Source organism: Sinocyclocheilus rhinocerous, unplaced genomic scaffold (genome assembly GCF_001515625.1).
Source record: "Sinocyclocheilus rhinocerous isolate Xijiao unplaced genomic scaffold, SAMN03320098_v1.1 scaffold7668, whole genome shotgun sequence".
NCBI classification, from domain to species: Eukaryota; Metazoa; Chordata; class Actinopteri; order Cypriniformes; family Cyprinidae; genus Sinocyclocheilus; species Sinocyclocheilus rhinocerous.
This window is the reverse complement of record NW_015627295.1, coordinates 1-14,914: the sequence shown is the minus strand read 5'-3', so window position 1 is coordinate 14,914 and position 14,914 is coordinate 1. Positions and strand designations below refer to the sequence as shown.

Genomic DNA, 14,914 nt, shown 5'->3' with positions numbered 1-14,914 from the left:
TCACCTGTAAGCAGCAGATGAGCAGTGGCATGTGAGCGATGATCACTTTACTGGAGGTTTTGGACTGAAGTTTCTCTGACAGTTTAGTGCATAGATTCTCAGCTCCTGAAAGAGGAACAGCAAGAGAAAACAAAATGAATTATTTTATTCAGTAATGTGCAAACTTTTTGCAGCACTTTCCAGAACGCAGACACCAACTCCAAGCCAGATGTGACACATTTATTACTGACATTAATGACAATGACAGGATCTTATTAACTGGATGCTGAAAAGTGACCCAGACTTGATGTGAATTTGCAGCAATTTCAGTTTTTTTTGCTACATTACCAACAAAAGCAGCCTAAAACAATGACTAAATGCCTACTTGACTGTTGATCACTGATATTTTAGTATTATTTATATACTATTATAGTATTTAATAATACTTTTTTTATATATTCATATAATATATCATATATATTTCATATATTTTGTTATGATTTTCATTTTAGATTAAGTTTTAGTAATTGTTATTAGTTTTTTTAATATTTCTATTTAGCCTAAATTTATTTTTATTTCAGTTTTATAAAATTTCATTTTAATTCAGTTAGTTGCCAAGGCAACATTTTTCATTTACTCTTTAATAATCATTTGTCTTTTTTTTAATTATTATTACTAACCATTTCCATGACGTTTTTTCACAAACAATTTATTTTTCTTTACTTTTTTTTACTCTTTAATAATCATTTGTCTTTTTTTTAATTATTATTACTAAACATTTCCATGACGTTTTTTCACAAACAATTTATTTTTCTTTACTTTTTTTGGCATTTTTAATAATTCATTTATATTTGTTAAAGTAATTTTTTCAATAATTTATTTTTATACAAAATAACAAAAGCAGTCAAATGCACTTAAAAATGTCAAATGAATTTCTGGCATATTATTTCTATTAATTTATTTTTATTTATGTGTTTCCTAAAAATATTTGTTTATTTTTGTTCACTTACATGTTTTTCAAAAATTATTTTTCTTATTTGTTTTAAATGACAAACATTTTTGCATATTTTTTCAAGAATAATTTATTTTTATTTTCGTTATTTATTTAATAATTTGTTATTTACTTGCACACTCATCAATTGTTCATAATAAAACCAAAAAAAGTGCATGATCAAAACAGAGTGGGTTTTGATTTCAGAGTTTACATAGATTCTTTAGTTTCAAAGTGTCTACATAGAAATTGACGTTCGAATATAATAACACAATCCCAACCAGATAAACCTCCACGGGAGTGTGACAACATGCCCCGGTGCATCCTACTATATGACCTGGAGACGCTGCAGTGTGTGTTTGTGCTGCAATGATTGACAGGATCTAAACCTTGCTCATCTTTGACGGCCCACACCATGAGGTCCACACAGGCTGCGTTGGCATGACAACGGAGCTTGAGAGGACTGGGTTCCCCTGGCAACCGTTCCTCACGGAGAACCCTCTGGATCTCTGATTGGCTGCTGCTGAACTGCTCCAGAACGAACTCATTAACCTCCTTAACGAAGCTCGTCTGCACATCTGACCAGAGATTCACATGAAACGATCACATACAGCAAAGGTCAAAGAGCCTTCAAAGACATTATCAAACACAAACATTAAAGAAGTGTTCATTTAAGCTAAATAATGGCTGGATTTCAGCAACCTTTCATGTAATAGAGCGTGTCTCGCAGCATCTTGAACATGCTGACGTACAGCGGGTCGCTGAAGGCTTTGTAGAAGAGATCCATGCCTGGATTTGCCTTCATTAATGGAGGAAATAAAGGAAGGGGGAAATCAGGACGAACAAAACAAGCAAACAGGCTTGAGCATCTGGTTTGTGAATTTATTAAATATTAATTAAATATTAATGCAGCAGGTCAAGTGCAAATCCTATTAAATGAAACGTGTGTCTTCACCTCTGTAACCTCAGACACGACAGCGTCCAGAGTCTTGAGGAACGAATCGGAGACAAAATCCTTCACCTGCGGAAACAACAGTGAGATATTAACAGGGTTATAAATCAATATTTGGAGATTTTGGGGATCATTATTGGCCAATGACACTTGGTTAATTATCAGAAGTGTTAGTTTTCCTACTGACATCTCATTTTAATGAATTACACTGCTCTGCATCTTGATAGAAAATTTCTGCTAATTTGCAAAAAAAAACTTAATATTATGTAATTTGATGGTGCAGCTCAGAAAATATTTCGATGACTTTTTTTCACAAACAAACATTTTTTTTATTTACTTAAATTATTGGAAAAAAAAGAAATGTGCAAAAATAATTTGACATTTATTTATTTATTTTTTTTCTTAAAAAATATGTTAGTATATATTTTTCAATAATTTATTTGTATTTAAAAAAAATTATAATTTTAAATACAAAATAACAAAAGCAGTCTCATTTATCATTTAACTTGCAATCTGCAAAGGAAATCAGGATTAAAGAAAATAATGAGTCAAATATGCTGAGAATTGAATAAATAGCTGTAATCTGGCTCAGATGAAGACAGGAATCGTGTTGTGGAAGCTTTTCTGATGACTAAGAGATAATTCAAGACTTCTTCACCTTACAAATGGTTGGTGAAAGCAAAAATGCTACGAAATGCATCATATTTAGTAAAAACACGACGTGACAAACAGGCACAGTTTTGGAATTTATTCAGCAAATATAATGAAGGGTGTGTTATAAATAATTTTTGTCAAGTAAATAATAAATAAAATAAACATTAATTTTCACTATTTGTGAAATTTACAAGCAATTTCTGAATGAAAATAGTAAAAACATTCAGTATGGTTAATGTTAAACAAAAACAGTGTTATTGTAATCTATAGAAATTTTTTTCGTTTATATATATATTATATATATATACACACATATATACATATACACACACACATAATATATATATATACTGTATATACACACACACATATATATATAAATATATATATATATATACTGTATATATAAACTAATAAAAATGACCAAACTTCACCATGTACAAATGAGTATTAAATTGTCTATCAGCTGCTCTACTCTAAAAATATCATAGGCTTTATTTTAAAAACTCATATTTGCACAAAAGACCAATATTCGGATGCACGCTTATGTATTTTCTGCCAAACGCTATGAGGAGCTCAGTAAGTGTGTACCATCTGTAAGAGGCGTCTCAGCAGCTCTAAAGGGACGTTTATTTCTTGTCCGCTGTCTCCAGTGCAGAGAGGAGAGATGGAGAAACTGGAGCTGACCGTCGTGAAGTAATAATCTGGATTCACCACACCGCCATCCGCCAGATACGAACCTGACAAAACAACATCAGACAACCAGATTTACGAAAACACTCTGGTTTTATGGTGCATCAGATCAAACACTGCAGGACTTTAACACTGTGCTAGAGGTTTGAGCACATCACTCATACTGTCAAAAATGTCTTCTAAATATTGGACAATAAACTTAATTCAGCAGTGACTCAAGCAAACAGAATTAAAACAAAGAACGGCTAAAACACAGGAGCCTATTGAGAAAAAAGAGCTCTGAATCTGCTGAAGAATGTTGAGATGGTGAAAGCGCTTGTTCAGAGATTAGAGTCGTGACACGGCGATTACCTTCAAAATACTGTGGTCCTGGAGCTGTGGGAGAGCAGGGCGACGGTCCTCCTCTGTCCGGACTCACCTGTGAACACAACCCAGGTGTGAGGACTGCTAATACATACTGCCATACTGCTCATACTAATCCTTTATTACACACTAGGGCTGTCAAAATGGCTGAAAAACTAAATTCGAATTATATTCGAATTTAAAGTCCCCATGAAATCAAAATGGCTCAACGATTTTTTTGACGTCACATCGTACTTCATCTTCTCATCAAATCTTCCGACCAATCAAATGCGCTCTAGAAACCGAAGCGCCCGCCCCCTACACTATAAATACACAGTGTAGTATTTCCTGTACAGTGAATGGCTCGAAGTGTACAATGTAGGCGATAGGGAATGATTCAGATAGTGTAAATATGCTAACGTTTTTGCATTAGAATGTGGATTTTTATTTTAAATTCGACGAATATTCGAAAAAAATTTTGACAGCCCTATTGCACACTGTATACTGTGCCCAGATTGTGAATAATTCCGTACACAAAGAATACCTGGATGACCTACTACTTTGTTCACCAAAATGTGCAGTTCACAACCAATACTATATCCCACAGTGCAACTTGACCTTTTTACAGTATAGAGCATATTTAACAACATTTATAATATTTTTTAGATCAGACCATCATGGGGATAAGACATTTTTTCACTTTTTTTTAGTTAAATATTTTTGAAAACTATTTAACTAATTAATTTTTATGTACTTTTTAAAACATTCAATAATTATTTTTGCATATATTTTTTCAATAATTTATTTTTATTTACTTCTTTCTTAACTTTTGCATGTTGTTCAATAATAATTTATTTTTAATTTTTCTAAAATAATTTTTTCATGTTTTATTCAGTTATAATTTATTTTATTTACATTTCTAAAACTACTTTTGCATATTTTCAAAAAATAATTTTCAATTACTTAATCAAAAATTACGTTTGTATATTTTTCAATAACAATTTATTTTATATATACTGTATATATAATTGATTTAAAATATTTTGCATTTTTGTCAATGATCATTTCTGTTTACGTATTTTCTCCAAAAAATTTTTGCATACTTTTCAATAATAATCTACTTTAATTACTTCATTATTTTTGCATATTTTGTTTGATGATAATTACTACTTAAAAAAAAAAAACATATCAAACATTATTTTTGCACATTCTTTCAATACTCATTTACTTTTATTTTATTTTATTCATTTTTTTCAATAGTTTTTTTTTTTCATTTATTTACTTCCATTTTTTTCATATGTGACCCTGGAGCACAAAACCAGTCTGAAGTCGCTGGGGTATATTTGTAGCAATAGCCAAAAATACATTGCATGGGTCAAAATTAACGATTTTTTATTTATGCCAAAAATCATTAGGATATTAAGTAAAGATCATGTTCCATGAAGATATTTTGTAAATTTCCTACCGTAAATATATAAAAACTTAATTTTTGATAAGTAATATACATTGCTAAGAACTTCATTTGAACAACTTTAAAGGAGATTTTCTCAATATTTAGATTTTTTTGCACCCTCAGATTCCAGATTTTCAAATAGTTGTATCTCAGCCAAATATTGTCCTATGGAAAGCTTATTTATTCAGCTTTCATATGATGTATAAATCTCAATTTCGAGAAATTGACACTTATGACTGGTTTTGTGGTCCAGGGCACATATGTATTTCACATTTTTTGGGTATCTTAGATGATAACCAGATGCAATTCGCTGAATTAAACAATGCAAAGTGGTCATGTGACAACACGTAAAATACATTTTGTTTAAACGTTTAGCATTGCATAAAGCATACTTTTGCACACTAAAAACAGTATTCAATGATTCCGCACACATCCAGAGACAGAGAGACAGTGCTGACCTGTGCGTCAGGGTTGGCGATGCCGCTCTTGCGTCTCAGCGTGTCTCCCTGACAGACCGTGAGCAGTGAACTGGGCAGAATGGAGCGGAAGTCATTGAAGGATCTCCTCCGAATGCCCTCGGTCTCCACAGACACGCGCTGAACCAGCGGCGGTGCTCCTCGAGGGAACAGCTGAGAGAGGAGGGGCTCGTCGCCGTTACCATAGCGACCGAACGCTCGGGCCACGCCCAGAAGACACGGGACAGCATACCTGCACAGGTACACTGACGAGACAGGAAGTGAGTCACCCACGAACCCAAACGTGTGTTTGTGATGAGCAGCAGAGCTCAGATCACCTTTATCATGGTTCTCGGGCGTCTGGCAGATCTCCAGCAGAGACTGCATCACTTCCATCACAGCTTCCAGAATCTGGACAGAAAGAGGTTAAATGAGTGCGAAGGTAAGGTAAGACGGAAAGGTAGAAACGCACTGAAGATCAGACCTGTGAGCGAGACTCGGGGTCTCTCTGAGCGACGTCAGACAGGAGCGTCACCAGACAGAAGCTGAAGTTTTCCGCCATTGGGAGAGTCTCTGTGAGGATATAAAACACAAGCTTGATTTTACAGTGTCTATATATATATATATATATATATGGAAACACTTCAGATAAAGTGTTTTATTATGAGTCTATATAACCACCCCAAGGCAGGACAAACAGAGCTTAATATACACAAGTACAGAGAACACACAGTGCATTCAAATGTTTTGGAGTTGGTAAGATTTTTTTAATGTTTTTGAAAAAAAAAAAAGTCTCATCAAAGCTGCATTTATTTGATAAAAAATGCAGTAAAAACAGTAATATTGTGAAATATCATTACAATTTAAAATGCATGTTTTCTATGTGAATGTTCAAATATAATGTGTCTTTACTGACACTTTTGATCAATTTAATGCATCCTTGATGAATAAAAGTATTAATGCCTTTAAAAAAATAAGATAAAATCTTACTGACCCCAAACTTTTAAACAATACGTTTGCATATCCAGTAATGTACTTGACAAAAATGAGCTGGTACCTTTACACTTCCTCCCAGCATTCTCCTCCACCCATTGCACTCTGGGTAATCCCTTCAGCAGACTCAACAGGTAACTTACCACAGTGTCTTTGTGCTGAGAAAGACAAATATCATACATGAACCATGTGCTGCAACAGGTACAAATATTTTGATGACAGTCTACATCAGAATATACATGCAAATCAAATCCAAAATCTATTTATATTAAAATCAGATGCTTCAAAAAGACAACAAATGTCACATTGCATTCATCATGTTTGTACAGGGAAATTATGTAACATCAAAAATGTCTTCACCCTCAGATCATCCGAGATGCAGATGAGTTTGTTTCTTCATCAGGTTTGTAGAAATGTAGCACTGCATCAGTGTCTCAGCAATGGATGCTCTGCAGTGAATGGGTGCCGTCAGAATGAGAGTCCAAACAGCTGATAGAAACATCACAATAATCCACAAGTAACACTCCAGTCCATCAGTTAACATCTAGAGAAGACAAAAGCTGAAACAAATGCATCAGTAGTTCGTTTTTAACTAAAATACGAGTCCATAATAATCCATAATAACTCTTCCTCCAGTGCATCTCCTGTTGTCTCTCACATCAAAATCCAGCCACATATTTGTTTAGAGCTGTTTAAACGCTGCTTGATCTGTGCAGATTTCTCTCCTGATTCACACCAGAACACTTTTTCACTGAATTATGGACTCGTATTTTAGTTACTCGTATTAACTAATTAATTATGGATTTGTTTCAGCTTTTGTCTTCTCCCGATGTTAACTGCTGGACTGGAGTGGTGTGGATTACTTGTGATGTTTTTATCAGCTGTTTGGACTCTCATTCTGACGGCACCCATTCACTGCAGAGCATCCATCGCTGAGCAAGTGCTGGAATACTATACATTTCTCCAAATCTGATGAAGAAACAAACTCATCCTAATCTTGGATGGCCTAAAGGGTGAGCACATTTTCAGCAAATTTTCATTTTTGTCTGAAGTATTCCTTTAACCAGCCTGTACCTTTAATCCGGCTGTGATCACATTATCTGCTTTAGCAGTGATTTTCTCTCATAAACCCACTCAGCAGCTGGAAAGCTTCAACACACACACGCTTAGCTATTTGAGGACGTTCCCAAAGGGAGGTTTTGTCATATTTAGCTAACATCCAGGGACAATTTTGTCCTCAAAATAGCTAACACACACACAAAAACACAGCTGCACTTGTGAAAGACACTCATGCTAATAATCAACCTCAGTCACCTGTAAATCAGACTCGACCAGAAATACAGCCAATGCAATCACAGCATCCCTGCGGCGGACATCCAGAGTGAAGACGCCGCGGCTGTCGCATGGACACATGCATAATAACTTCTGCACCTGATGAAAAGAGACACGCTTTCATCAAGAGACACTCGAATCTGCTTTCCTATTCTTATCAGCAGACACGAGCAGTGACAATGCTGCTGATAAAAAGCTCAAGTTAAACAACTTCCCTCTCAAGAGATATAAGCAAACCGATCTATCTGGCATCTGCAGAACTAGAGCAACCCGTTGAGAGATTCCCGCATGATTTGAGAGCATGCATGTGTGGGGAATTCATCTGCTCATAATCATACAACAACATGACGATTACTGCCGCATGCAGCGTTTTTAAACAGTGGCAGATGTTTGCCTGCAGTGCACAAATGCATGAGAAGAAAGATGAATCTGTCACGCAGGCGTCTGCAATGCAATGCATTTCACAAGAGTGCAAAAGCTGCTATTGCATGAGTACTAGAACAGTGTCAGAGCAAATGTGTAGAATAGAAAGAAAGGCTTTCATCGGCGCTGCAGGCACAAGCTGGCACCATTTAGCGCCTGTAAAAGCCTCTGGACATGTGACAGCTCTGAACTGCTGCATTTGCTTTTCCCTTCAATATACCAAACATAATATCCAAAATTGCAGTCGTTTTAGAACAGGTGTAATGCATTTGTTCAGTTCAACCCCCATGTTTCATGTTTCCAGATCAAGGTCAAATATATGGCCTTTGAAAAAAAAAATCTTATTATTTACATTTGCTTTTCCCTTCAATATACCAAACATAATATCCAAAATTGCAGTCGTTTTAGAACAGGTGTAATGCATTTGTTCAGTTCAACCCCCATGTTTCATGTTTCCAGATCAAGGTCAAATATATGGCCTTTGAAAAAAAAAAATCTTATTATTTATGTTTTCCAGTACAGATATATAAACATTCTTAAATCAAGATACATTTACTTGAGAAGCAAAATTATTTCAGATATGAAGTCTTGTTTTATGAAAAAGTATTAAAATGAAGTGAGCTCATCCTTAAAACGAGGGTTATTATAGTTAACTAAAACCATATAAACATTTTCGTCACTTGAAACAGATGTTAACTAATATAATACAAAATAAAAAATATTATAGTTGCAAAAAGCAACATTTCTCATTTTCATTTAGTTTAGCTTGACATACTAAAATAACTAAAACGAAAAATTAACAAATGCATTTATATAAAAATTTATAAATTCATAATATTAATCAATTTAATTTAATAAAAAAAATATATGGACATGAAACAAAACAATGAATTTAAAAAAAATGCACAACAAAATTACTAAAACTTGAAAATTAAAATTTAAATAATAATAACAATAATAGTATCTCAAATATACTAAAATAACACTGCATTAAAAAAAATTGTCAGTGGGGTCAGAAAAATAAACTTAATTCAAAGTGAAAACAAGATTATTTTTCTGAGCCCATTGTCATATTTTTTAATCCAAAACTCACGTAATTTTGATGCATTTTTCAGAAAACTACATTTAAACCAATCTGCTTCTCAAATAAATGTATCTTGATTTAACCACTGTTTAGCTATTGAGCAATAAATTCACTTTTTGCATTACGCATCAAGTAAATGAATATGGCAATAATGCTGTGCCATGTTATATTTCAGATGACCAAAATATGACTGTAAAAGTCAACCAAAACAAGCTGAACCCAATACAAGCACAGTGTTCGGATGCAGTTGTTGCACTGCAGCCTGTTGACACCTGTCGCATACAATACCTCACAATAAACCAGCGCAATAAGCGTGTCGTACCTTCTCTCCGGGCGCTGGTCGGTGCGCTGCCAGAGAACGCGCGAGCGACAGAACCGTGTTGAAGTAGAAGTCGCGCGTCGCCATGATTCACAACGCGACACGATAAATTGAAGACGCGCAATGATTTCTGCAGCAGCCTCAGCCTGTGAGCGCAATACGGAAAGAGTGAAGGCACAAATAACATCCGCTGGAGAGCGCGAGACGAGGCGAGGCGTGTCTGCATTAAAGCATCATCAGAACGTAGTTTATCTTATTGGCTCATACAGCTGATGAATGATATTTACACACAGCTAATGGAGAGGGGGTTTATAAACGTGCTGTCATTCATTTTAGGCTTTGACGGCTTTATCTACTCTATACTGAGAACACGAGAGAGAAACTTCAAAATCTACAATAGAGTATTGGCTAAAATATATATTTTTACATTTGATTGCGATTTTTTGTATTTCTGTAATATTCCTTTGTAATATATATGCATATAAATAAATATGTATAATGATTAATAATTTATGAAACGATTATTAATAACAATAACGGCATAATAATATTAATAATTCATATAACAGTATTGATCATATTTACTAGTAGTCATATTTTTATGTATATCAATAATTATTTATAAAAATTAAATGTATTATTATTGTTGTTATTATTACTTAATATTAATAATGAATAATTAGTATTAGTAGATGTAATATATAAGTATTTTTTATATTTTTGTAGTATTTCTGTAATAGTAATACTTATAAATAAATACGTATGATGGTTATTAATGAAAGAATGGTTAATAACAATAACAGCATAATAATAACAATAATAATGCTAATACTACCACTATTACTACTACTACTACTACTACTAATAATAATAATAATAAATGTATTATTATTATTATTATTATTATCATGTAACAATATTAACAATTAATAATAATCGTTAGTAATATAGTAGTAGAAATAATATATTACGTATATTAATAATAATAATGAGTATCATTATTATTAACAATATAAATAATAATAATAATTAGTAGTAGCAGTAGTAGTAGTTATATATTATTGTCATATAAAGAAAATATTATTATTATTATTATTATTATTATTAATGATGATAATAATAATAATAGAAAATAATAAAAAATAATATGTTAATAAATAATTTTGGAATTGGAATAACTTGCAAACATTTGTTGTAAGTTAATGAAGTGTATATTGTAGCTCTAGCTATCGTTATTTTCAGATCCTAGCAATAGATTTCGAAACCTAAACGTCAAAACAAAGCGTCATAAACAATAACATCAACAAGCGCAAAGAATCAGGCGTGTAAGAGGCGGGGCCTGTCTGACGTCACGATGACGCCACCGGAAGTTGCGTCAGCTGATAGCAGGAGAAACACATCAGCCTCCAGCGATCAAAGGTACACATTTATCGATAAAATATTCAATATATCGTATTTTAATCAAACGGACAGAGAGGAAATGTTGTTGAAGATGATGTTAATTTTATTTAGATGCTGTTTTAGGCAACATACAGTAGCGGAGATGGATAACAAACACGAGTTTCTTCAGCATGCTCGGTTTAAATGTAGGCTAGTTAATAATAAGGAGAATTATGAAACGTTTACACATTAATACGCTTACTCTATGTCTGTGAGTGTTTTCCGATGATTGTTTGTCAGCCATAGTAGTTTGTACAAGACGGACATTATGCATTTATCCAGATCTTCTACTAAAAGCGCCTCTAACTGACTTTTTTATTATTATGTAATCCTTAAGATGTTTTAGATCATCGCTATCTTATATATATATATATATATAATGTCATGAACACTATTAATAATTAATAGTAGTGTATTATGTAGTTTAATAATTATTTAGAATTTTAGTAGTATTTGTGTAACGTTCCTGTATAATACTTCCTGTATAAAAATATATTTAATGTTAATTAGTGAAAGAATGATTAATAACAGCATAATATTAGTAACAATAATAATTAATATTAGCAGTAGTAGAAGTAATATATTATGTATATGAATGTCTTATAATAATAACAATTAAATATTACTATCTTCATTTATATTATTAATAAATCATATACATAATTAAAAAATAATATTTATTTAATATTTTTATACATATTATTTAGAAATATTGTTAAGAAGAAGAAAAAGAATAATAAATATACATGCAAATATAAAATGAATAAATATTCCCTATAAAATATTGTTTGTGCTGTTCACCAGCTCAGATATGTCTGTATCTCTGTCATCTCACTCAAGCACAGGATGTCTGCCTACCCCAAATCCCACAATCCTTTCGCCGATGATGATGACGAAGAGGACTCGAAGCCTCGAAGAGGCTTTAACTTTGACGACGATCCGGAGGAGAGTTCGCTGAGTCCGGCGGAGAGACGGCAGAGACAGCTGCAGCAGGAAGTGATGCGCACAGCACAGTCGGCCGTGGACAGCAGCCACCGCTCGCTCGGACTCATCTACGAATCGGAGAAAGTCGGAGCCGAGACGGCGGAGGTGTGAGGAAGCGCTTAGAGACTGAGCTTTAGAGGATTCTGTCTCTCTTGGCTGTTTCATTGAAATGGCTGTGTTGTCCTCCACAGGAACTGATTCGTCAGGGTGAGGCTTTGAAGAGGACAGACAGGATGATTGACAACATGGAGCAGGACATGAGGACGAGCCAGAGGCACATAAACACCATTAAGAGTGTGTGGGGTGGCATGGTCAACTATTTCAAAGGCAACCCTGAACCTCCCAAACCTGCTCAAAAGGAGCAGCCCGTGTCCTACGAGGCCAACAGCAGGTCAGATGAAATACTCAGCCAATGTTAGGAGCTTTTAGACGTTTACATGCACTGAAACACGGTATAACAGCACAATGTTCCTGTAATGTAATGCATTTTTGCTAAAAAAAAAAAAAAACGTATGCATTTATAAACAGGGTTTCTGCAGGTTTTATTAAGATATATTTACAACTTTCAGAAAATTTAAGGAATTAGTAATATTAGCAACACTTCAAAGTTTTAAAAAATCCAACTAATCTCGATTACTTTTTAATCCAAATTCATTTTAATAATAAAAAAAGCCCATGGCTCGAATAGCTCTGCTCTTAAGCACTCAAATAACTTTTATTTACCTTCTGATCATACTGCAAAAAAAGTGATGTTCTTTATCTGTATTTTTATCTTGTTTTCCAGTGCAAATGTATAAAGATTCTTAAATCAAGTTACATTTACTTGAGAAATAACATTATTTAAGATATTAAGTAATATTAATTGAAATGATTAAAACAAGAACAAATATCAGCCAGTGGGTGAGAAAAATCAACTTTATTCAAAGGGAAAACAAGTTTTCATTCCCCACAGATGTTTGCTCTTGTTTTAAGCATAAACTCACTTCATTTTGTTCAGTTTCTCAGAAAACAAGACTTCATATCTTCCTTTTGCATCCCCAGAATCTTGATTTAAGCATGTTTAGATATTTGTACTGGAAAATAAGAACATCATTTTTTGCAGTGCGTGCAACATTTAACACCGTGACTTTATGAATCTGACTTTCAGTTCTGATTTAAGGCCATCATTTGTGGGAACTGCAAATCAAGGATTTTAAGACCTGGAAAAACCCTGATGATAAAAAAAAATCGCATACTAAACTCAAGCATTCAAGCAAAAGCCTTTAGATTTAATGTGAAAACGAAGCTGTGATGTACAGTTCATTCAGCTGACAAAACACTGAATGTAGTTCCCAAAAAATTAATATGGAAAAAACTTTTGTATCATTGTAAACATTAGACAAGATCCAAGACACATTTGTTTAGATTCACATCAACTCAGATATACTGTAGGTCAGAGGCCATATCTGAACAAGTACAACGTTTCTGAATATTATAAAACAACAAAACTAATTTTGTGAATGTCTGATGATGTTAGGTTACAGAATGCGCTTGTGGAGAGCAAACAGCAGGAAGACAAATATCAAGCCAGCCATCCCAACCTCAGGAAACTGGACACATCTGGTAAACACAGACACATGATGATGCACTTCCTAACTCATGCATACTTATATACACTGTACATTACTTATACACCTACAGGATGTTTATCCATGTTCCTTTGAGAGTCAGTATTACCTAGTGATGAGAGAAACCAATTTGCATAATGAGTCACTGTTTCAAAGCACAAAACAGTGTAAATGCAACAAAAACCTGCATTAAAAAGACCTTTTACAAACCAATTGCGAATGTTTTTTTGAAAGTGTAATTATTAAATGCAATTAACAAATCATCTGATACCATTAAATATGAAGTGTGTGTATAACGTATATTTTTAAGCAATGTTTTTACTCAGAAAGTTCTCTAATGGATGATATATAAAAATGGAATAATCTTACTTTTTTTTTTAAATCAAATACTGAAATGAAAATTCTATATATTGATGCGAGTTGATTATGAGTTGTGGTTTTTCATTTCTACTGTATGTTAATACTATTTATTACTTTTCAAACACATAAAAACAGCCATAGATACTGGCATGGCAATAAAAACAAACAAATAATGTGTAATTTTATCAATTTGTAGGGCGTTTTGGTTTGTTTTATGGTTAATCAGCTCAACAAGAGACTGTTAACTAAAACTCTTTCTTTTAATTATACAAATACATTACTAAAATGTCTACAAATTGATAAAACTTGCCTGAAATCAGGAAAGCACCATATAGACACTGGTTCATGGGGGGATCGTTCCCTCTTGGCAGTGAACCTTTGAAATACGGAGATGTTTCAAAACAGCCTCGTTTACTGAAATCGCAGGACTGTGGCAGTTTGATACACGCTTTGAATCTCTAGTTCGAAACAAATGATTCTCAAAGGTTTCGAAGCTTCTCCAACTATTAGCAGTTGTCAGCTCATCAGAGTCACTAATGTTGGTTTGAACAGGATTGGGAGCGTCTGCTTCGCTGGATAACGGGCCGTCCGATCAGAACGGGTATCCCAAGAACACACATCTACGGGCCGCCCATCAACAGCTGGACAGTAACCTCGGTGAGTAACACAAAACAGTTTTCTCTCGTACCTTAACGGGATCACACCGGATCTGAACGTGCGTTTGTGTCCTGCAGATGACATGTCGATGGGTCTGGGTCGTCTGAAGAACCTGGGTCTGGGGCTGCAGGCCGAGATCGACGACCAGGACGTTTCTCTGGACGCTTTGCTCAATAAGGTCGACACGATGGACGGC

At 33.9% G+C, this 14,914-nt stretch overlaps 2 protein-coding genes across 2 annotated transcripts; one reads left to right on the top strand and one right to left on the bottom strand.

Annotated features, from left to right (window-relative positions):
• Positions 1–7: 7 nt before the first annotated feature.
• On the bottom strand, positions 8–9,846 carry LOC107726970 (phosphatidylinositol 4-kinase alpha-like; the record flags this gene model as incomplete). The annotated part of the gene is made up of 12 exons (XM_016536685.1): positions 9,674–9,846; positions 7,827–7,943; positions 6,577–6,670; positions 6,004–6,092; positions 5,858–5,930; positions 5,523–5,785; positions 3,621–3,687; positions 3,168–3,316; positions 1,926–1,991; positions 1,673–1,769; positions 1,360–1,548; positions 8–105 (listed from the first exon to the last, which is right to left on the bottom strand). Coding segments are annotated over exons 1-12 (1,386 nt in total), but the record flags the coding sequence as incomplete, so codon positions are not given.
• Positions 9,847–11,012: 1,166 nt separating this feature from the next.
• Positions 11,013–14,911, top strand: LOC107726963 (synaptosomal-associated protein 29-like; the record flags this gene model as incomplete). Its single annotated transcript, XM_016536673.1, has 6 exons — positions 11,013–11,089; positions 11,956–12,199; positions 12,286–12,485; positions 13,611–13,696; positions 14,614–14,718; positions 14,796–14,911. Coding segments are annotated over exons 1-6 (816 nt in total), but the record flags the coding sequence as incomplete, so codon positions are not given.
• Between the last annotated feature and the right edge of the window lie 3 nt (positions 14,912–14,914).